The 25505-nt window shown below is 38.8% G+C and overlaps 1 protein-coding gene across 1 annotated transcript in view; it reads left to right on the top strand.

Annotated features, from left to right (window-relative positions):
- Positions 1–25505, top strand: part of PDE11A (phosphodiesterase 11A) — a 436579-nt gene that overhangs the window by 251602 nt on the left and 159472 nt on the right. Inside the window, exon 10 of the mRNA XM_004375469.1 lies at positions 20609–20659. Within this exon, the coding sequence (XP_004375526.1) occupies positions 20609–20659 (51 nt within the window). The remainder of the gene's footprint in view (positions 1–20608; positions 20660–25505) is intronic.

Consider the following 25505-nt stretch of genomic DNA (forward strand, 5'->3'; position numbering starts at 1 on the left):
CTCACAACTCCTTGCAGCTTCTAGACTATCACGCCCTCCCCCTGCCACTCAGTCTGATTCCTCAACTTTGTCTTTGATGTTCAGGGCTCCTAGATTGTCATATATAATCAATTCACTTGTTTTTTCATGTCTTTGTTGTCAGAGGGACCACAGGACTACTTCATCTGACTACTTTGCCATCTTGGCTCACCTGTGAGATAATTCTTCCAAGTCTTTCTTTTTTTAAGGGCAAACATAGTATTGCATATTAGCACTTCCTTTATAAATATTTGTTCATTTATTTGCAATTACATTAAATAAATTACAATGAAGACAGGATATAAAGTGGATTGGGGCTAAAGGGTGCCATTTACTCCCTGCCTTAAATACCTGTTTACTCTTTGACCCCTTCTAATGTCATCTATCCCTACCTCTTTGAGGAATCATCTAGAAGGTCTGCAGTGAACACCTATGTTTAGTTCTTACTCTCAGTCCTGAACCTCTATTATTTCTTCATGCCGTTGACTATTTCCTCCTATCACAGAGCAGAAAATAACCACTCCATGATGGTAATTAGCCTATAAGTAACCAGTTTGTTTCATGACCATAGAAGAGACCAGGATTTACAGCAAGGATGGATGACCTTAAAAACAAGCAACAGGGCAGCAATTTTAGGTTTCATTACACTACTCATCATGTGATTTATTAGAATTTTATAAATATCTATAATATATTCCATTTTCTTTGGTAAAAGGAGAGACAGTTTCTAGTCCAGTACCTAGAACAGTACCTCACATATGCTAAAAAAAGATAAACCAGTTGCCATCGAGTTGATTCCAACTTATGACTTCCCCATGTGTGTCAGAGTAGAGCTGTGGTCCATTGCGTTTTCAATGGCTAATTTTTCAGAAATAGATCATCAAGCCTGTCTTCCGAGGCACCTTTGGGTGACCTCAAACCACCAACCTTTCAGTTAACAGCTGAGCTAATTGTTTGCACCACCCAGGGGCCCAATCTGACATATGCTAGATGCTTAATAAATATTTGTTGAATGATGAACTTAATTTGGCTAATTGGTATCTGAAGCATTTTGAGACTTGCTAACACCTAATATAAGCACCCATTTTTGAACATTTAGGACATGGGCTTGTGAAATCTCTGTGAAAACTCATGTCACTCTCTTGCCTAAACCCTAAAAGCCTCAGTGGTTTCCATTAACTATAATAAAATCCCTAACTGGCCTACAAGGTCCTGGATGATCTGGCTTCTGCCCAGCTCAACCACTTCATTTTGAGTCTCTCTCTCCTGCTTCACTCACATAGCTCTTAAATCCCTTCAAGGTTACTTTTCCTTCTTCCCAAAATGCTTTTTCTCTGTCCCTTTTTATTTTCCAGGTCTCAGATTAAATACCTCTCCTCCGAGAGTTTGTCCCTGTCCAGTTTTTCTGCTCTCTCCCCAACACACCCCTATTGTCTCCTTCAACATTTTGCTAGTTGATTTTGTAGCATTTATCCCAACTTGTATGTTTGCCTGTTTAATGTCTGTCTCTATTAATGAAATGGAAGTTCCATAAAGACAGAGACCATGTGTCTGGCACAGATGAAGTCCTCAGTAGACATTTATTGATTGAATGAATGGCTCATGAGCTAGACACCCAAAACTGGATTGATGCTGTGCCCTAACTTCCCTCCTCAAATCTAATCTGATTCTATGGCCACCAACCCTGGCCCAGACAGAGTGGATAGTGACCAGCTTTTTAGTCTTACTTTTGGATTTCTCTACCCTCAAGTTACTCTGTGGCCCATCAGTTAGGCAGTGCCCCAAACTGGGCCTGGTCCCTCCTTAACTCCCTCTACTCCAGAGAGAGCTCCTAGCACAGCCACATTGCTTCTAACATAAAGTTCTCCATGGTGTTTATGAGTAACAAACTATCAGCCATGGTAGCCCGGTTGATTTTGCAAAACCATGGGGGGCAGCGAGTGGTGTATAGAAAATAATCACATATAAATATTCAATAATGAGCCATTCAGAAGTATGGCTTTAAGTGAAATCAGACTATTAATGTTTCCAGTTAAATAAATTATAGATTTGAAAAAGCATTGACACATGTTGTAGTTGTCTTAGAAATAGCAGTAACCAATCCAAGTTGCTTAATTAATCCAAGAGAGTGCCATGTTCTTCTTTGTTCTTATTAACAAACAACAAAAGCAAGGGAGCAAGGAGTTCATTAGAAAAGCATTTGTGAAACATTAATACATTTAATAACCTACATTATTAAGAAAAACAGCCTCACTTTAAAATAGAATGTGGGAGATAATGTGATTGTGGGAAAGGAACACTTATTTTGAAACAGTTACAAATTATAGCCCAGTATATACATGCATAGAGTCATATTGAATCATAGTAAGAATTAATCATAAAAACCTTTTTTAATATAAGTGTTAATAGTTGAGATCCTTTATGAAAGACTACTGAAAACTTAGAAAAATTGGGAGAATTATTACCACATACAAATTTTTCAAAAGAAATACGCTGTTTCTTTCACCCTAAGGACATTAAAATGGTTGAAATTATAACTAAGCAGTTTCTGAAAGTTATGTAACAGAAATAAGCCAATCATAATCCTTCACTTATAATAATTTTTTTCTGTAGGTATAAGAATATGTTAAGTCAAACAAACAATATTAAATGCGCGTATACTATATGCAAGGTCACGTGGTAGGTGCAGTATATTCTCACTTATTTGGAGATCTTGTCTACCCAACACAACTCTTTGAAACAGAAGGGAACCAGGAAGTAAGCAAAAGTCAAATAAACATCACAAAATTCATATCCTAGGGTTCATACGTTGGACTTATTTACTTTGATTTTAAACATAATTCTAGCAAATCTTATTTGATTCCCTAACACATCATGGTGATCATTAGGGCTCATTTTCTGGTTCTTTTCTTCTGGCCCCTAGTAGAATTATACTTCCCCACTACCTTGAATTTAGATGGAACCATGTGACTTGCTTGGGCCAGTAAAATGTGAGTGGAAAATTCAGATATGTTTCTCTTTCTCCTGATGAGGAAACTGGGACTTGGAGAGGTTAAGTGATTCACCCAAGGTTACGGGATAAGTAGAGGCAGGATTATGAACCCAAGCAGTCTGACACCAAAGCTGCTATGCTCAACCACCAAGCTATACTGCCTCCCAATGTTGGCATACTAAATGGTGACAAGTTAAGAAAACAAAATTTTACTAAATGAAGGGAAACACCTGCCTTAAAAATTTCTGAAGATAGTCCACAAAACAATTAATCCACATATGCAGAACAAAGTACTGCTACTAATCCCTTTAGATGGAGAGACAACAAGGTTGTACTACAAACCAGTGCCAATTCAGGGAATGAATTCTGATTTCTGTGCTCCAAAAATGTGGTAGAGTTGTCTTACATGATGACAGGATTTTTAGCAGGATCTTGACCAAATGACTTTCATATGTCAAAGGTTACTAAACTGATATTCACTGAAACTAATTTCACAGCATTTTTGCATTTCTACTTTCAACATAAGTAAGAAATTAAAAAAAAACAAACCTAGTGATGAAAAGTGTAATTAGTAGAATAAAGCTAAGGAAACACTTCCAAACTTTTTAAAAGAATCTACTTAAATCAGTGTTTTGTTCTGTTGCACACAGGTCACTATGAGTCGAAACCCCCTTGACGGCACCTAACAACAACAGCTTAAATCATAGTGAGATTTGGGAGAAAAGCCAGACAAATTTTGTCTCTTTCCTGTCTGCTCACTCCTATATCCAACCAGGAACATATATAGCACTCTAATCTAGGAATTTTTAGCCTGGGTTCTATGGATGGACTTTAGACTTGTGGCTCTCACGGTGTGGTCCTCAGATCAGTAGCATCAGCATCACCTGGGAACATGTTTGTTGTTGTTCTTAGTTGCCTTTGAGTCGTTTCTAACTCATGGTGACCTCATGTGTGCAGAGTAGAACTGCTCCATAGGGTTTTCAAGGCTGTGACCTTTCGGAAATAACCTTACCCCAGACCTGCTTAATCAGCAACTCTGGGGGCAGGACCCAGCCATCTGTGTCTGATGCATATTGGAGAACCATTGAGTTGATGAATGACTTAAGCTAATGAATGCTAATGAATGAAAGCATATGAGACTTTCTGAAGTATAACAGACCCAAAACCCATTGCTGTTGAATCAGTTCCAACTTATAGCAACCCTATAGGACAGAGTAGAACTGCCCCATAGGGTTTCCAAGAATAAAGCTAAGGAAAGCTAATCGTTACAGAAGCAGACTACCACATCTTCCTCCCACAGAGCGGCTGGTGGGTTTGAACCACTGACCTTTCGGTCAGCAGCTGAGCACTTTAACCACTGTGACACCAAGGCTCCTGAAGTATAACAAAATGGGTGAAATGTTATCTAACAACCATAAAAAAAAAGAAAACCATTGTCATCGAATCAATTTCGACTCCGATTCATGGGAACCCTATAGGACATAGAACTGCCCCATAGGATTTCTGAGGAACGGCTGGTGAATTCCAACTGCCAACCTTTTGGTAAGCAGCTGAGCTCTTAACTGCTATGCCACCAGGGCAACCATAGGCACCAGAATTCTTCTAAGGAAGGAATTCTCTGAGAAAATCCTTGACGAGCCATTTTGGGATAGTAGAGATTATGAGGAAATAAATATGGCTGCTTCCAGCAGTCAGGACTGGGCAGGGTTTTGTTCAGTTGCACATAGGGTAGCTATGAGTTGGAACCAACTCGATGGCACTTAACAACAACAACCAGTAAACAAAGGATGAGGCAACCATTATGTATGAAAAAGGGAGAGTTTTTTTGTATTTTACATTTGATATGGAGGAAGGCGAAACAGGAAAAAGTGGAGAGAAGCCAGAAGAATGAAGAGAGGCTGAGATTGCATGAGGTTTATGGTCGGTGAAACACGTCATTTGTGGAAGAGTGGTCAAAAGGCATTTTGAGAATGTGGAGGCTGATGTATCATTTAAAATTATTTGTTTTGATGTAACTCCCTCATTTGTCTTGGAAGGAAGGAAATGAGGGAAGAAGGGAAGGAAGGAAGGTGAAAGGGAGGGAAGGAGGGAGAGGTAGGGAGAAAGAGAGGAAGAAAAAAAGAAAATCAGGAAAACCTTCTGCACGATCTGCTGAACTCATGAATGGTTTGTGTGAATGGATTTTTTGTGGAAATTTAGGAAGGTGCTGCATCTCACTTTTAGTCTGATAATTATATAACAGACACAGTACAAGAATAAATAGGAACTTAAAGGCCAAAGTGAGAATATAAGCCTGCCAGGAATTTGTAGACATTTTGACAAGGGCTTTGGATTTTCATAAAATTTTGTGGTTTTAGGGGTTCAAGCCAATCTTACCTTTTGAAAGGCAAGGAAGCTTCACTTGACACATGGATTACAGAAATCTGTGGTGGTATACAGTAAGAAGTCCCAGTTGAAGGCTGCTGATATTTTGTTTTTGCTTCTTAACCAACTACACCAAACCTTAGTGGCTTTAAACAATCATTTTATTTGCTCATAATATTGCAGGTTAGGAATTCCATGGTGGGAGCTAGGATGGGTGGTTCATCTCTGATCTATAAGGTGTCAGCTGCGGTGGTTGGGGATGGGGCATCCATTTTAAGATGGCTTATTCACTCATATGTGTGGTGCCTTGGTGCTCCTTGGCTTCTCCTTCCACACATGCTTTATCCTTCAGGCTTCTTCATGTAGTCAGACCTTCTTGCAGGGTAAACGAATCTCGTACATGGTGGCTCACGGCTCCAAGAGGGAATGTTTCAAGAGTCAGGAATTAGAAACTTCCAGTCTTTTAAGGCCTGTGTCCGGAAACTGGCACAGCATCACTACTGGCTATTATATTATTAGGGAAGCAGTAACAAAGCCCACTAAGATTCAGATGAAGGAGCACAGACTCTACCTCTCAATGGGAGGAGTGTCAAAGAATTTGTGGCCTTCTTAATCTGCCACAGATAAAAATTTGGATGTAGTTGCAGAGTCCCTGTTGAGTTTCATGAAATTTATATAATACAAGATACGTTACTGCAGCAGGTGCACAGGTGATGCTATTTAGCAATTAATGAGAAAAGGGTAAAAGATAGTTTGGGTATCTACCAAATGAATGTCTGTATTGTCATTACATACTAACTAATGGTTGCATTGGTACTTATGGAAGAATTTTAAGGGCTAGCTTTTCAAACTTAGATTGAGATTTGTGGTGTGTTGGGGTAGTATTAAATTTTTAAACTGGGTAATGGCATAAAATGATTAAGTTAAATCTTTGCTTTGGGTGAAAAAATGATGAGTGCATCCCTGATCCTAAATTGAGGGCTTTTGCAAGCCACTGGAGAGATTGACTCCTTACCTTTGAATAAAACCAAATGGAAAGATGATATATCTATTCTTTCAATAAGTTTAATTTAAAAAGAATCCAGCCAAATGGGCAGATCTTACGTTAACCTAAAAGTCCAAGCATCTTATATGGGAACACTGTTGTGAAGGTAGACTTAAGTCTACTAAGTTCTTTGGAAAGTTCCTTTTACTCACATCCTCTGAAGCACAATTTGGTAGATGCTTTTATTTTTTTCCTATTTCCATATAAATTTTGAACCTAAGTTTCCAAAATCAAGACTTTTCTTGTGCCCAGTATGACTGACCCAGTAAGAACTTATCACTTGCGTGTAATTGTAATTTCTTGTGCCCTCTACTCATTTGCCCTACTAGTTAAATGCAGAACTTTTAGCTTCTTACCTGAGAAGGTAGTTGTTTCTTATATCACAGAGGGCCAGAGGCTAGCTACAGAGTTAACAGTTTATTGCTAATACAAATTTTACCTACTACAAAGTGAAATTGAAATTCAATATTATATCTGTTTTAGGTACATCTCTAATCATTTAACTTTAGACATGCATGATTTTCTCAAAATACTTCTTTGCGTCTCTTTGATCAACAGAGTCCTGGATTGAATGAGTTTGACCCAGAGAGTCAATTCTTATATTCTAATGTTTCTAGCAATGGCAAATACATGGCTACTACTCTTCCCTCCCAATGGCTATGGCAGACATCATTAATCAATCACAGCACACCTTCCTGCTGAGCTCCTCCTTAAGCCTCAACAATCATTTTCAGCACAGTGCTCCATACAACTACTAGCAATCAGATAAATTGAGGCACCAAGTAAAATCTTTTTGCCAGAGTGGAAAGTAGAAGCCCAAAGTATCTATCACAATGACTTATACATATTAAGTACACAGTAAATATATGTTCATATGAACTACAAGTGTAGTAGTAGTAGTAATAGTTAAGTAGCTAAGTGGTAGTTAACAAGTAGCTGATTCTGGAAGTCATTCAGACAACTGATGAACTATTTTATATATTACCCCAGATTCAACAGTTATCTTTTGTTCTACTTCAAATTCAAAACGTTTGAGTCCTTTTTAGATTTTTTAAATCTTTTCTTTTATGAGAGATATATTCTGAAGTTCATTATAACAGATCACTCAGCAGAAATGTTCCCCAAAGTACTTTTTTGAACATTTCATTCCATTTGACAGCAGACAGTTTCTTAAATATTTGACAGTAGAAACTGATGATTTCTCAGGTTCTATGCATTCATTCAGTTGCAGTGCCTTTGAAAGCTGTCATCATCTCGTTAAGAAGTCTGGGAGTATGGTCCTTCATGCAGTTAGATGACACTGTGTCAGGTCATTCCAAGTAATAGGCTTTTCATTTCTTGTGGTTCATCACCTTTCTTCGCCAGAGAATTACTGCTGATAGCAAAGCTTTACTTTATTTCCTTGGGGGAGCTCGTCAATATAAATTATTTGGGATTTTACTTCAAATCAACTTAACTTAAATCTGATATCAATTTAGTTTCCAAGTGCCGCCAAGTGTCACTTTGCCACCAGAGCCGTAAACATATCAGTAAATATTCATGCAACCCTTTCCTGCCTGAGACGGCCAATCTGGGGTCCTCAGTGAAGTCTGGGTTCCTCCTCTCTGTTAAGTGGTTCTTTACATTTGTATCCTCTCAGCCAGTGTCTGTAATGGTCCATTTCTCATCTGTGGCTGCCCATATCCACAATAAATTAGCATTCAAAACTATTGGTGTGAGAGATCTGCCCTCAGCTCCTCAGGGGCAACTCCAGGAATTGTAAGGCAGACATTTGGTTCTGGTTTGGTACTGCACATGGCAGAGGGCAAGGCTTGATACAGTGGTGCTATTTCACAGCTCTGCTCATTGTTTTTATTTTGAAATACAGTTAATTGTCATTTCCTGCTGTGCAAAGTCAACACAAAAGCATAGCTTCTTTCCTCTGTCTCTCATGGGTCCAATAATCGCTTTATGTTTTGCTGCGAGCAAGTTCAACGCAAAAGTTAATTGAAGTTGACAGGGTTTTGCAAATAGTGGTTTGTTTTTGAAACTATAAAGATTTCTAAAGTCAGAACTCACCAGAAAACTGAGTAGCTAGTTTTTATTTTAAATGAAAAAAATTAATATAGACTCACAAGATAAATCCACCTGGGACAGAAAATTTCTTGTGAAAGTTTAATATTTGTCAAGAGTTCTGTGGCTCATCTGTTTACTTTTGTTATGTAAGCTTTATACAAGTCTAATTTAGCTGTCAAAAAAATTAACTAGTGTATATGTTATGGCTAAATATCCATACCTAATGATATTTCTCATCGGAAGAAAGGCCTGGCAATCTACTTCTGAGAAATTAGCCATTGAAAGCCCTATGGAGCTCAGTTCTACTCTGACACACATGGGGTCTCCATGAGTCAGAGTCGACATCACGGCAAACAGTTAATGGTTAACAATATTTCTCATTTGGAAAAACTGTATATATGTATATGTACATATATATATACACATATATAGACGTACTGTGGGGGCTGGCATGTTGTTGTGATACTGGAAGATTTACCACTAGTATTTCAAATACTAGAGTACTAGCAGGGTCACCCTTGGTGGACAGGTTTCAGTAGAGCTTCCAGACTAAGACAGACTAGGAAGAAGGACCTGGCAGTCTACTTCTGAAAAAAATTGGCCAGTGAAAACTTTATGAATAAAAGCAGAACATTGTCTGATATAGTCAGGAAGATGAGCCCCTCAGGTTGGAAAGCACTCAAAATATGACTAGGGAATAGTTGCCTCCTCAAAGTAGAGTCAACCTTAATGACATGGATGGAGTCAAGCTTTTGGGACCTTCATTTGCTAATATGGCATGATTCAAAATGAGAAGAAATAGCTGCAAACATACATTAATAATTAGAATGTGGAATGTGCAAAGTATGAATCTAGGCAAACTGGAAGTCCTCAGAAATGAAATAGAATGCATCAACATTGATATCCTAGGCATTAGTGAGCTGAAATGGACTGGTATTGGTAATATTGAATTGGACAATCATATGGTCTACTATGCCGGAATGAAAATTGACAAGTAATGGTGTCGCATTCATCATCAAAAAGAACATTTCAAGATCTATCCTGAAGTACAACGCTGTCAGTGATAGAATAATATCCATATGCCTACAAAGAAGATCAGTTAACATTTAAATTTGCACACCAACCACTAAGGCCAAAGACGAAGAAACTAAAGATTTTTTACCAACTGCTGCAGTCTGAAATTGATAAAACATGCAATCAAGATGTACTGACAATTACTGGTGATTGGAATGTGAAAGTCGGAAAAAAACAAAAAGGATTGGGAGTTGGAAAATACGGCCTTGGTGATAGAAATAACACTGGAGATCGCATGATAGAATTTTGCAAGACCAATGACTTCTTCATTACAAATACCGTTTTTCAACAACATAAATGGCAACTAGAAATGTGGACCTCACCGGCTGGAATACACAGGAATCAACTCAACTATGTCTGTGGAAAGCTCAACATCATCAGTCAGAACAAGGCTAGGGGCCAACTGTGGAACAGACCATCAACTGCTCATATGCAAGTTTAAGTTGAAGCTGGAGAAAATTAAAACAAGTTTATGAGAGCCAGGTATGACCTTGAGTATATCCCACCTAAATTTAGAGACCATCTCGAGAATAGATTTGACATATTGAACACTAATGACCGAAGACCAGACGAGCTGTGGAATGACATCAAGGACATCATACGAAGAAAGCAAGAGGTCATTAAAAAGACAGGAAAGAAAGAAAAGACCAAAATGGATGTCCGAAGAGACTCTGAAACTTGCTCTTAAACATCGAGTAGCTAAAGCAAATGGAAGAAATGATGAAATAAAAGAGCTGAACAGAAGATTTCAAAGTGCGGCTCAAGAAGACAAAGTAAAGTATTATAATGACATGTGCAAAGACCTGGAGATAGAAAACTAAAAGGGAAAAACATGCTCGGCATTTCTCAAGCTGAAAAAACTTGTCATGGATTGAATTGTGTCCCCAAAAAATATCTGTCAACTTGGCTGGGTCATGATTCCCAGTTTTGTATGATTGTGTACCATTTTGTAATCTGATGTGATTTCCTTATGCGTTGTAAACTCAATCACTATGATGTAATAAGATGGATTAGTGGCAGTTATACTGATGAGGTATACAAGATTAAATAATACTGATGAGGTATACAAGATTAAATAGTGTCTTAAACCAATCTTTTTTGAGATATAAAAGAGAGAAGCGAGCAGAGACACATGGGAACCTCACACCACCAAGAAAGCAGTGCCGGGAGCAGAGTGCATCCTTTGGAACTGAAGTTCCTGTGCTGTGATGCTCCCAGGCCAAGAGAAGACTGATGCGTCACCAGGACCTTCCTCCAGAGCTGACAGATAGAGAAAGCCTTCTCCTGGAGCTGATGCCCTGAATTTAGACTTGTAGCCTACTGGACTGTCAGAAAATAAACTTCTCTTTGTTAAAATCATCCACTTGTGGTATTTCTGTTATAGCAACACTAGATGACTAAGACACAACTGAAGAAAATATTCAAGTCTCTAGTTGCAATATTGAGGATTCTACAGGGAAAATACTAAACGACACAAGAAAAGATGGAAGGAATACAGAGAGTCGCTGTACCAAAAAGAATTGGTCAACATTCGGCCATTTCAGGAGATAGCGTATGATCAAGAATCAATGGTACTGAAGGAAGAAGTCCAAGTTGCACAGAAGACATTGGTGAAAAACAAGGCTCCAGGAATCGACAGACTACCAACTGAGATGTTTCAACAAACAGATGCAGCGCTGGAGGTGCTTACTCGTCTATGCCGAGAAATTTGGAAGACAGCTACCTGGCCAGCTAACTGGAAAAGATCCATATTTGTACCCATTCCAAAGAAAGGTGATCCAACAGAATGCAGAAATTATCAAACAATATTAATATCACATGCAGTAAAATTTTGCTGAGGATCATTCAAAAGCAGTCGCAGCAGTACATCAACAGGGAACTGCCAGAAATTCAAGCCAGATTCAGAAGAGGGCATAAAATGAGGGATATCATAGCTGATATCAAATGGATCATGGGTGAAAGCAGAGAAAACCAGAAAGATGTTTACCTGTTTTATTGACCACGCAAAGACATTCGACTGTGTGGATCGTAACAAATTATGGATAACATTGCAAAGAATGGGAATTCCAGAACACTTAATTGTGCTCATGAGGAACCTGTACTTAGACCAAGAGGCAGTCATTCGAACAGGACAAGGGGAACCTACTTGGCTTAAAGTCAAGAAAGGTGTGGGTCAGCGTTGTATCCTTTCACCATGCTTATTCAGTCTGTAGGCTGAGCAAATCATCCGAGAAGCTGGACTATATGAAGAAGAATGGAGCATCAAGATTGGAGGAAGACTCATTAACAACCTGCATTATGCAGATGACACAACCTTGCTTGCTGAAAGTGAAGATGACATGAAGCACTTACTGATGAAGATCAAGGACCACAGCCTTCAGTATGGATTACACCTCAACAGAAAACAAAAATCCTCCCAACTGGACCAATAAGCAACATCATGATAAACGGAGAAAAGATTGAAGTTGTTAAGGATTTAATTTTGCTTGGATCCACAGTCAACGCCTATGGGAGCAGCAGTCAAGAAATCAAAAGATGCATTGCATTGGGCAAATCTGCTGCAAAAGACCTCTTTAAAGTGTTAAAAAGCAAAGATGTCACTTTAAGGACTAAGGTGCACCTGACCCAAGCCATGGTGTTTTCAATAGCCTCATATGCCTATAAAAGCTGGACAGTGAAAAAGGAAGACTGAAGAAGAAATGATGCCTTTGAATCATGGTGTTGGCAAAGACTATTGAATATACCATGGACTGCCAGAAGAATGAACAAATCTGTCTTGAAAGAAGTACGGCCAGAATGCTCCTTAGAAGGAAAGATTGTGAGACTTTGTCTCACATACTTTGGACATGTTATCAGGAGGGACCAGTCCCTGGAGAAGGACTTCATGAGTGGTAAAGTAGATGAGATGATCAGTGAAAAAGAGGAAGACCCTCAAGGAAATAGATTGCTACAGTGGCTGCAACAATGGGCTTGAGCATAACAACAATCGTGAGGATGGTGCAGGACTGGGCAGTGTTTCAATCTGTTGTACATAGTGCTGCTGTGAGTTGGAACCGACTCGACGACACCTAACAACAACAACAACCTATGTAAGTTTTACCAGAAAAGTAACAGAGAAAGAACACCCAGTGAAACAGAATGAAAATCTCAAAGTGTGGTGTCATGAGAGGCCAGAGAGGAAACTGTTCAAAAAGGAGGGAGTGATCAACTGGGTTCAATAATGCTGTAAAAGGGGACCAGTGTATATGTGTAGGTGTCTTAGTCATCTAGTGCTGCTCTAACAGAAATACCATAAGTGGATGGCTTTACAAAGAGAAGTTTATTCTCTCACAGTCCAGTAGGCTAAAAGTCCAAATTCAGGGCATCAGCTCCAGGGGAAAGCTTTCTCTCTCTGTTGGCCTTCTTCTCATCAATGTTCCCCCAGACTAGGAGCTTCTCTGCGCAGGGACCCTAGGTCCAAAGGATGCGCGCTGCTCCTGGCACTGCTTTCTTGGTGGTATGAGGTCCCCAATTCTCTGCTTGCTTCCCTTTCCTTTTTATCTCTTGTAAGGTAAAAGGTGGTGCAGGCCACACCCTAGGAAAACTCCCTTTACATTGGATCAGGGATGTGACCTGGGTAAGGGTGGTATTACAATCCCACCCTAATCCCCTTTAACATAAAATTACAACCACAAACTGGAGGCCAACCACACAATTCTGGGAATCATGGCCCAGCCATATTGATACACACATTTTTGGGGGGACATAATTCAAACCACGACAGTAGGTCAGAACCCAAATTGAAGTGCTACAAATTGGCACTCTCCTCTAGTAGGTTGAGGAGTGAATGGGACATGACCAGTGACCACAGATGATAAGGAAAAGTCCCATGTGACGGCAACAGCATTTGTATATACTTGTTAAAAATAGTGAGATGATCACATTTGACAGGCTTTTCAACACGAAGAAGGGAGGAGATCACCCTTGTATATTTATGTGTAGTCAGAATTGCATGGTGACTAAATCACACATGAAAGGGGTACATATATGGCTGGACCCTCACTGTTGTGCCCTGTGTGTGTACAGGAAACACTGAGAGTAAACTGGAACAATAGACATCGCTGCTTCCCAAGGAAGCCTGGGTGGCACAAACAGGTTGCAATCAGCCGCTAACTTAAAGGTTGGTGGTTCGAACCTATCCAGTGGCTCTGCAAAAGAGCCTAGCAAACTGCTTCCATGAAGATTACAGCCAAGAAAGCCTTAAGGAGCACAGTTCTACTTTGTAACACATGGGGTCACCATGAGTTGGAATCGACTCAATGGCAATGAGTACCATCCTGAATATATCCCAGGAAATCCCTTAGGACCAAACTGTAGCAACTGCTTGGAAGGAGAAAATAGGTTCAGTTAGAGTATTCTTCTTCTTTTTTTTTTTTTAATTGTGCTTTAAGTAAAAGTTTACAATTCAAGTTAGTTTCTCATACAAAAATTTATACACAAATTGTTATGTTACCCTAGTTACTGTCTCTATAATGTGACAGCACACTCCTCCTTTCCACCCTGGATTTCCCGTGTCCATTCAACCAGCACCTGTCCCTTTCTGCCTTCTCATCTTGCCTCCGGACAGGAGCTGCCCATTTAGTCTCATGTGTCTACTTGAGCTAAGAGGCACATTCTTCACGAGTATCTTTTTATATTCCATAGTCCAGTCTAATCTTTGTCTGAAGAGTTGGCTCAGGAATGGTTTTAGTTTTGGGCTAACAGAGAGTCGGGCGCCATGTCTTCCAGTGTCCCTCCAGTCTCAGTCAAACCATTAAGTCGGATCTTTTCACTAGAATTTGAGTTCTGCACCCCACTTTTCTTCGGCTCCATCAGGGACTCTCTGTTGTGTTCCCTGTTGGGGCAGTCATTGGTGGTAGCCAGGCACCATCTAGTTCTTCTGATCTCAGGCTGATGAAGTCTCTGGTTTATGTGGCCCTTTCTGTCTCTTGGGCTAATATTTTCCTTGTGTCTTTGGTGTTCTTCATTTTCCTTTGCTCCAGGTAGGTTGGGACCAATTGATGCATCTTAGATGGCCACTTGCTAGCTTTTAAGACCCCAGACACCACTCACCAAAGTGAGATGCAGAACATTTTCTTAATAAACTTTGTTATGCCAGTTGACCTAGATGTCCCCTGAAACCATGGTCCCCAAACCCCCATCCCTGCTACTCTGTCCCTCTAAGTGTTTGCTTGTATTCAGGAAACTTCTTAGCTTTGGTTTAGTCCAGTTGTGCTGACTTCTCCGGTAGTGTGTGTTGTCCTTCCCTTCACCTAAGATAATTCTTGCCTACTGTCTATTAGTGAATACCCTTCTCCCTCCCTCCCCACCCTCGTAACCATCAAAGAATGTTTTCTTCTGTGTTTAAACCTTTTCTTGAGTTCTTATAATAGTGGTCTTATACAATATTTGTGACTGACTAAATTCACTCAGCATAATGCCTTCCAGATTCCTCCATGTTATAAAATGTTTCACAGATTCATTGTTGTTCTTTATCGTTGCATAGTATTCCATTGTGTGAATATACCACAATTTGTTTATTCATTTGTCCTTGATGAGCACCTAAGTTGTTTCCATCTTTTTGCTATTGTGAATGGTGCTGCATTGAACATGGGTGTGCATGTATCTATTCATGTATCAGCTCTTATTTCTCTAGGATATATACTAAGGAGTGGGATTGCTGGATCATATGGTACTTCTATTTCCAGCTTTTTAAGGAAGCGCCAAGCTGATTTCCAAAGTGGTTGTACCATTTTACATTCCCATCAACAGTGTGTAAGTGTTTTAGTCTCTCCACAACCTCTCCAACATTTATTATTTTGTGTTTTTTGGATTAATGCTAGCCTTGTTGGGGTTAGATGGTATCTCATTGTAGTTTTGATTGCATTTCTCTAATGGCTGATGATCACGAGCATTCCCTCATGTGTCTGTTAGCTGCCTGAATGTCTTCTTTGGCGAAGTGTCTGTTCATATCCTTTGCCCATTTTTTAATTGGGTTGTCTTTTTTGTTGTTGAGGTTTTGCAGTATCTTGTAGATTTTAGAGATTAGACGCTGATTGGATTTGTCATAGCCAAAATTTTTTTCCAAGTCTGTAGGTTGTCTTTTGACTCTTTTGGTGAAGTCTTTTGATGAGCATAAGTGTTTGATTTTTAGGAGCTCCTAGTTATCTAGTTTCTCTTCTGGTGTTTGTGCATTGTTACTTATGGTTTGTATTCTGTTTATGCCATGTATTAGGGCTCCTAGCATTGTCCCTATTTTTTCTTCCATGATCTTTATTGTTTTCGATTTTATATTTAGGTCTTTGATCCATTTTGAGTTAGTTTTTGTGCATGGTGTGAGGTATGGTCTTGTTTCATTTTTTTACAGATGGATATCCAGTTATGTCAGCTTATTTGTTAAAGAGACTGTCTTTTCTCCAGTTTATGGACTTTGGGCCTTTGTCAAATATCAGCTGCTCATAGGTGGATGAATTTCTGTTTGGATTCTCAATTCTGTTCCATTGGTCTATGTATCTGTTGCTGTACCAGTACCAGGCTCTTTTGACTACCGTGGTGGTATAATAGTTTCTAAAATCAGATAGTGTGAGGCCTCCCACTTTGTTCTTCTTCTTGAGTAATGCTTTACTTATCCAGGGCCTCTTTCCTTTCCATATGAAGTTGGTGATTTGTATCTCCATCTCGTTAAAAAATGCTATTGGAATTTGGATCGGGATTGCATTGTATCTGTAGATCACTTTGGGTAGAATAGACATTTTCACAACGTATGTTTTTCCACTTATGCAGGTCTCTTTTGGTTTCTTGAAGCAGTATCTTGTAGTTTTCATTGTCTAGGTCTTTTATGTCCGATTAGAGTATTCTTAAGCAAGACTCAAGGATCTTCTTATGAGGAATCTGCTTCTCTAGCTTGTTGGCTTTTCTAGGGATTCTCCAAGGGCATTATATTGCTGCAATCCTCCATCCTGCAGGAACAATGTGCTCTTATTAGCTGATGGGGCCCCAGAGGGAAAACCCCTTGATTCCTCCCTGCTTATCCGTAAGGGATTGTATTTATTCAGGAGAAGGTGGTTGAAGGTTTCTTTAGCCAGGCTCCTCCTCTGCCCCCTAATAAGCTGGGTTTGAGAGTCCTACAAAAGGAATCTGGAACTCTGAGAATGAGAAGATTCAAAAGGTAAGCTAAGAATTTCCTTATTTTTAACTTTGTCAAATAAAATAAAACAAAGGTATTTCTATATACTTAATAGCTTAGGTAGTAGAGATGCTTAAAATTCAGGGTAAACTCCAAAAGGGCTCTGGCTCCAGGTTATGATCTAGGGAAATTTAAAATCATGAAAAAGTAACCAAGGCATTTATTTCTTTAATGTCTTAATCTCACACTATTCACAAATTTAATTCCAGATGGGTCATAGAACTTAATATAAAAGATAAATCTCTACATTTTCCAGAAGAAAGCATAAGATATATACTTGTAACCTGGAGGTAGTCAAATTTTCTTAGACAAGACATTTAAAACAGTAACCATGAAAGAAAATATTGACAAGTTAGACTTCATCAACATTTGAAACTAATAGACAACAGGCTTACTAAAATTAATAGACAAATCACAGAATGGGAGATCATATTTACAAAACATACATCTGACAAAGGACTTTTATCTAAAATATACAAAGGACTCCCACAACTCAAAATAGGAAAAAATCTAAAACTGTAATAATTGTGTGCTTCAGTGATTCAGATATTTCTAGTTTAGCGGCATTAGTGTTTTTTTTTTTGTTGTTGTTTGTTTTTTAAACAAGAAAGGAAGTTGGGGGAAAATTGATTGAAAAAAGGGAGGGAGGACGGCATTGGTATGCCTTACTGTCTGGGTCTGGCTAAGCACCATCTGGTGGCAGAGATTTTGAATTACAGTTTGAGATTTTGCAGCTTGAGGTTTTGTGGGATTTTTTTTTTTAAGGTACATAAAGATAAATTTTGAAGATTGAATCTTCAAAAAGAGACTTGTGCAGTAAGAAATTCTAACAAGATGACAGCCAAATTAAAGTTACCATACTAAGACCAAACCACAAGAACAAAATCCATTCAGTTATTTTTGCATTGAAAATACCTATTAATAATTATGGGACCATGAAAATAATGGTAATACGATGGTATAATACTCTGCCAAATATTTACATGGTACAATTTTAATTGAATATTAATATAATAAACATAAGTTGATTATTTATACACCAGGTTCTTGACATGTATTATCACATTTAATCTTCCTAAGAAGTCTCAAAGATAGGCCTCCCCCACAGAACATCTCCATAATTAACATTTCCCCAGTAGAAAATCTCTTGGTTTTTAATAGCCAAACCTTGTAGATCATACTTATCTCTCAATACAACATTTTTGAGCCTTTGCTTATATTGGAAAAAGTTATATTTATGTCCCTTAAACTCTGTACCACTTTAACAAAATGATGTATAGGATAAGTTTAGATGTACGCTCCAAATATAATTGGTGGAAGTACCACCAGAATCATTTTGAAAAGCACCTAGAGTTTAACTATGAGGATGTGCATCTCAGATGTTGCTAGCCCTGAGAAAGACATTTTCTGCCATCAAAGTACTTGTCCTGAATGTGTTTCCACCATGCTTTTAGTATTTAGCTCTTGTTTTTGCTTAGCATTGTACAATAAGGTCCCTCCCAAAGGTGATAAGTGTTGAAGAAAACAATGGAGAAAGAAGTAAAATGGGTGAGAAAGGTTTTTATGATGGAAGATATTACTGAATATAAAGCAACTTTTTGTTAAGAACTATATTTTGATCAGAAAGTAACATTTTAAACAATTTATAGCCTAACATATTTTGTTTTAAAGGTACGTACAAATTTTTAACTTTTATTTAAGTTTTAGGGAGTTGTTGGAGGTCTTACAATGCATTATATATTTTTTCCAATTAAAAATTATGGAAACTAGGTTCCCAGTTAGTGTTTTCAGTTGGAACCTCTGGTTTTCAAGAATACATACTGATGTTAAACAGGAGATGCCTGTATAGTAGTTATTATACCATTTTACAAATGAGGCCCAAAGAGGTTAAGTAACTTGTCCAAACTCTCACAGCTAGGAAAGTGATGGAGCCCTAGAAGTCGGGCTCCGGAGCCTGTGTTCTAACCACTCTGAGACACTGCCTTCATTGTAGCCCTGCATGTATCACACAAATAGTGTGTGCTCTTGGTTAGCACTTCTCAAAGTTCTAGGTCAACAGGTTGTTAGGTTGAAATGTTACTAGATTAATACATTAGCTCAAAGGGAGTACTGTGACCAGCTGAATTTGGGAAATGCTGAGTTTAACAAAACAAAATGTGTTACTTTACTTCTCAGAGCCAAATGTGCACTGTGATTCTCTTAGGCTGGTAGAGAAAGAAGGATTTAGCATTTCCCAGAGTTTTTTGTTTGAAATTTGTATAGCTTAAGAATGGGTTTTGCAGTATATAACATATATACCTTTTATGTGTGTATGTGTACATATGTGCATACTAATACTGGCTTAGATGAACAAGTGTGTATTTCTCCCATGAAACAAGAAGTTTGGTGCAGGGCAGTCCAGGCTTATTTCTCTTTCCCTTTCTGCTCCACTGACTGTAAAAAGCTGGCGTCCACACTCATGGCTGTTCCCTCATAGACACCAGATTTTGCTGCAACTCCAGGTCATTCAGCTGTATTCCAGGAAGGAAGAAAAAGGAAAGGGAAGAGGCAGCCCTAACACTTCCACCTGCATTTCGTTGACCAGAGCAGTATCATATGGTCACCCCACATGACCAGCCCCAGCAGCAGAGAGACTGCAACTTGGATTTAGAACTTTTAAGCCTCTGTACCAGTAAGTTATGGTGTGGTGATAAAACACAAAGGTTGAAGTCTTGCTCACATGACATGTCATCAGCTGTGGGTTGGCGGAGGCTCTGCTTAATGTATCTTCTTTATTCTGGAACCCAGGCTGAGGAAACAGTCCCTCGCGTGGCCATGCTTTCTCATGGTGGGGAAAAGGGAGATGGCAGAGCCATGTAAAGGCTCTTAAAGACTCTGCTCAAAAGCAGCATCCATCACTTCCCCCACATTCCGTTAGCCAAAGAAAGTTACATTTTAAGCCTGACATCAATAACCCACTGTTATCAAGTCGATTCTGACTCATAGCAACCCTATAGGGCAGAGTAGAACTGCCCCACAGTGTCTCCAACACTGTAATCTTTACGGAAACAGACTGCCACATCTTTCTCCCAAGGAGTAGCTGATAAATTTGAACCGTCAACCTTTCATTTAGCAGCCGAGCACTTAATCACTGTGCCACCAGGGCTCCGCTGACATCAATAGGGCAGGGAAATACAACCCTCTTATAAAGAGGGCAGCAAATGATTCATCATAACAATATAATATTTCCTATATAATAAAAGCAGGCAAGTGAGAACAGAAGAGTGGAAGTTGAGTCAACAGTCTACTATGTCTGCCAGAGAGCATGTGTGCACATGTGTACACACACACACACACTCTTTCTCTCCCTTTGTTCTTTTTTTCCAGGACAAGTATTCATATCTTTTGGGAACTATGGTCTTGAGCCACATCATGTCTCCCTGATGAGATAACTACCTGTAGAAAAAACCCATTGCCGTTGAGTCGATTCCGACTCATAGCGACCCTATAGGACGGAGTAGAACTGCCCCATAGAGTTTCCAAGGAGTGCCTGGTGGATTCAAACTGCCAACTTTTTGATTAGCAGACGTAGCTGTTAACCACTACGCCACCAGGGTTTCCACCTATAGAAAAAGCCTGGTGTAAAATACTTAGTCTTTAATGTGGGGTAGTTCCATTCACTATTATAAGGAATTCCACTTTAATTGTACAGAAGACCATCTGTGTCACAGACTGTTATCAGAACATTCTTGTACATTAAAACCCACTGTTATGTCAGGGTGATATACATGAACAAACCTTATTATTAAACCAGGAGAATTTCAGAAAATATAATCAAGTCTGGTTATTAAAGATTTTTTCTTTTCTTCTGAATCAGGTGCTGTCCTACCATGCGACATGTTCAAAAGCTGAAGTTGACAAGTTTAAGGTAAGAAATGAAATGGTTGCCCTGTTGGGGCGTAAAATTAAACTTCACTTAGCCTCCTGACCCTTCGTCACTTGCCTCTAATTAGTTCTGATGACTGGGAGTTGGGAGAATAGAACTGGGGAAAGGTGTGTTTTGAATATTTCAGTTTCAGAGGAGAAGAGGGACTTCGGTAAAACTGAGTAACCTGTTTGTGAGCATTTAAATGATTTGGCATTCATTTCTTCCCTTTTGTTAAGTAAGCAGGATATCAGAAAACAATCTGTGTAATATGGTGAGAATCAGGACACCTGGTTATAACAATGCTTTTATTTTTAACTTGCTAGTCACTTAAAATCTTAGGGCCTTTCTCTTCACCTGTAAAATAAGTGAAGAGATTAGGATAAGAAGAGCTATCCTTTACCAAGTACTTACTCTGTGCCAGGCACAATATGAGGCATTTTGCCTGTATTAATTCATTTAATCCCCACAGTCCTGGGAGGTATGTACTATTTTACAGATGAGTAAACTAAGGCACAGTGATGTTAAGTATCTTGACCAAGTTCAGATGATTTTAAGGGTTATAGCTAGGCAATCTGGTCTCAGAACTGGAATTCTTAACCACTGTTCTTCATTGCCACTCATGGTGATCCCTTCCAGCTCCGATGTCTGATGAATCTGTGAGTGATATTCCTTTCTATCTTGTTGTTGTGTGCCATTCAGGTCGATTCTGACTCATAGTGACCCTATAGAGCAGGGTAGAACTATCCCATAGGGTTTCCAAGGAGTGGCTGGTGGATTAGAACTGCTGACCTTTTGGTTAGGAGCCTCAGCTTTTAAGCACTGCACCACCAGGGCTCCATTTTCATCTTGGTCTCCACCATTCCATTAAAGGCATCTCAGAATTTGCTCCACTCCCTGCACCCCTAATGGGCAGTTTTCAGCAATGGGCAAAACATGGCAGTGTATGGAAACCTAATTTTCCCCCCTTATGAAAAGTTTGGTGTCTACTTTTTTAAGTTTTTGGGTAGGCTCAGAGAATTATCAGGTAAGCTACCACAACCATGAGGAAGATAATATTTTGCATTTTAATATTACAGTGAAACTGTGACAGCCGGAACTTGATGGGACTGCCTTGTTTTTCTGGGTCTCACAAGCTTTCCACCTTTGACAGGGTGCAGTCTTACCACTTTTCTATCACTCGTTTTATTGGAAAATATGTATTTGCATTTTCCTTCTCTAACAGGTTTCTGCCTTACCCAGGTTCCGGCTTTCGCAGGTCTTACTGTAATGTATATGACTTGGTGATGGCTAGTCTTCCAAGAGTCTCATTTGCATGTAGATGCATTCGTCTTCCCCAGAAAAATGGCACAGAGACGTATGGATCTGATAATTGAACCAGGTCATTAGAATTGAGCCACACTAACAAAGAAAGGGAACAAAGGAAGACCCCAAACTCTGGGAGTAGGGGTGGGAGACTCCTTGGAAGGGCAAGGAACAGCACATCTAAAGTAAGAAATGATGAGCTGCTTGGGCTCTGTATCAGCCAGGGTTCTCCAGAGAAACAGAACCAATAGATTTATTTTGAGGAATTGGCTCACCCAATGGTAGAGACTGGAAAATCCAAAATCCCTGGGGCCGGCTGAGCAGGAAATTTCTATGTCACAGTCTTGAGGCAGAATTGCTTCTTTCCTGGGAAACCTCAATTATTGCTCTTAAGGTTTTCAACTGATTAGATGAGGCTCACCCACATTATTGAGGGTAATCTCCTTTACTTAGAGTCAACTGATTGTAGATATTAATCACATCTACAAAATACATAGCAACATCTATACTAGTGTGTAACCAAACAACTGGGCAACATAACCTAGCCAAGCTGATACATAAAATTAACCATTATAGGATCCATCCAGGATATGGTTTATTACTAGTTTAGGGAAAAGACCTGTGATGGTAATCCAGGTCAGAAGGAGAGACAGGTTGCCAGCAAGAGGTGATAGCTGACAGCAGAGGAAGGAGGCAGGCCAGCCCAAAACACAACAGTTGGAGCCCATTTGTTGTAGAGGCAAACATCTCACATACCAGCTAGAATGTGAGTTCCACCAGGCCTCGGGGCTTTGTATGTTTTGTTCATTGCTGTATCTCTAGCACTTTTTACAGTGATTGGAACATAGTAACACTCAATAAATACTTGTTCAATGGATGAATGAATGAATAGAATGACTAACTAAACCCAAGGAGCATTAGTGATTTAGAGCTCAAAACAATTAGTCATCAAGAAAATGTTAAAACCTGGTAATATGTAATTATTTTATAAATATTTCCATCAAAAACATTTAACGCCTTTTCACTTTAACCGATATATAAAGTTCAGTTATCTAGAAATCCTATTTATAGAAATGCCTAGTTCCCACTAAAATGCTAATATCATGTCTATATTATTATATTTTTACTGTTACAATTATTATTGTTGCTAAAAGAGGAAAGGTAGGCAGTAAGAAAAATAGCAAAGCTCACAGTGGACTAAATATGACTGTGTGTGTCCAGAGCAATAGGAGGCGCTCTACTTTCTGAAGTTTATTGCACTATGTTCAGACTTAATGCTTTGCTTAAAGTAAAGAAAACCCCATTATCCTGGAATTTGCCACGACTTTCTATTCTTAACTCACAAACATACTAAAAATATGAAGTATTTAAATTTGAGAACAAAGGGTTATTTCATCTTAAAATTATCAAGATTATTAATTCAGCTAATTTTTTCCAGATTTTATCCTGAAAGCTATTAACTGGTTGGTATCTTATCACAATGTAACTGAGAAGTAGTAAAAAATTATAAACTAATGGCTTTTTTTCTTGATATATAAAGTAAATAAAACATCATAATTGGTAGCTGATGTCTGTTACAGCTGCAGCAATAACATTAAAATGTAGTGGTCTTAAAATAATCCTACATATAGACAGCAAAAAGCATTTACTGACATTCCAAGCTGGAGTATGTGCAATGGGGATATCCTAACATCGTGACTAATAAATAAACGCTTTGTTTTGAATGCTTACATTCAAGTATATTGTGACCTTTGTTACTTACAGTACATTTTAATAGTAAAAAAAGTAAAGAGGTGGTAAAAAAAATAAGAAAATAAATGCGTGCAGTGATTTGAAATCCAGAATCCAGATTACCCATGAGATTCCATGAATTAAGGGGTGACTGAGTCCCAGTGTATTGGATTATATACCCAGCTGGACCAAGCTAGTGATCTGTGATTCTGGGATTAAGATGGAGTTTGGTAAGAAAATGATTTTGTCATCTAGTACTAAAAAATAATCTGGAGGTTAATACATACATACATACATACATACATACATAGGGCAGATCCCAGTTTAAGCCCAAACTGCACCACATCTTGTATTCAGACATGATTGGGAGACCAGAGAAATATATTCTATTTACATGAGAGGCTGAGAGGCCTTCTGGGTTGAGAATTCTTTCTAATGGAAGTTGAGTTGACAGACTTCAGTGTCTGGATTCCAAAGACAGCATGGGATTTGTCCGTTATTTTTAACTCATTACATTTCATACTCCTGGGTGGTATGACCTAAAATAACATAGATTTCATATAAAATAAGCCTGTAGTCAATCTTTAATAATCATTAATGCTAGGCTGACACCACCATAACCCACTGCCGTCCAGTCAGTTCTGACTCACAGCAACCCCATGTGTTACATGGTAAAACTGATTCACAGGGTTTTCTTGGCTATCTTTATGAAAGCAGATCACCAGATCTTTCTCTTGGGGCACTTCTGGGCAGGCTTGAACCACCAACCTTTAGTTGGGCAGCCAATTCAAACGTTTTGTGCCACCCAGGGGCCTGATACCACTTTACCCTTCCTCATATCTGGTCTTCCTATTTGGCACCCCTTCCTGTTTTGGGATTTCTTTCCTTATTCAAGGATAACATGGGGAAGAGGGTGTATTTTTGTTTTGTTTTGTTTTGTTTTATTTTTTTAATTCTACTTCTCCTGCTGGGAGGAAAAAAAAAGTCTCTTTGAGTGAGTGTGTGGTGGCAAGTTGAATGAATGATGGTTAGAGTGTAAAAACACTTCTAGAAGTGTCATTCGACTGTCCAACCAGAATAAATAGGTAAAACAACATTATAATGCTCACCCAAGAATGTCAGACCCTGAGCTTAAATTTCCTGGTTCTGATATATCATTTATACCACAGGAAACAGCCCTTTTTGTAGGCCAATTATACACGAAAAGATCATAGAACTTCCTGGAAAAAATGAATTAACTATTTTTAAAAGTCTGATTCAGATTATAATGTTAATAATACATCCTTGATGGTTGGTTGTCCTGTGCATTGAATGAGGAAACCATGATCTAAAGAATGTTTTTATCCTCATTAACATTTACTGGTCTTCCATGAACTTGAAATAGGAAAGCTGTGCACAGAAAATATGTGCAGTTTTTAGTACCTATTTATATCTCTTTTGCTCTGTGCTAACAGGAATAATGTATAAAGATGGTATTGACAATTAGATCTCTTTGAAGATGACTGGTTTAAAAGCTTTAAATAACCTGAAGATGCCAGCTGTGATAACATAGGAAAATGAGTTTAGCACACCAATTATATTCTCCTGTAATTTTATGCACTTGGCTTAGATTCCAATGCAGTGGAGAGACCAAACAGTTATCACTATATACTGCCAGTTTGCCAATTAAAATCAACTCACGGACATTCTCCTGTTATATTGCTACCTTCTGTCATCCCTTCTTTCAATTCAGAAATGCATGGGTTATGGCTGCAATCAGAGATGAGCTCGTTTATAGCTCTATAACTGCCCCAGTAATTAAATGCCAATAACT

The sequence above is a fragment of the Trichechus manatus genome, unplaced genomic scaffold (genome assembly GCF_000243295.1).
Source record: "Trichechus manatus latirostris isolate Lorelei unplaced genomic scaffold, TriManLat1.0 scaffold00037, whole genome shotgun sequence".
NCBI classification, from domain to species: Eukaryota; Metazoa; Chordata; class Mammalia; order Sirenia; family Trichechidae; genus Trichechus; species Trichechus manatus.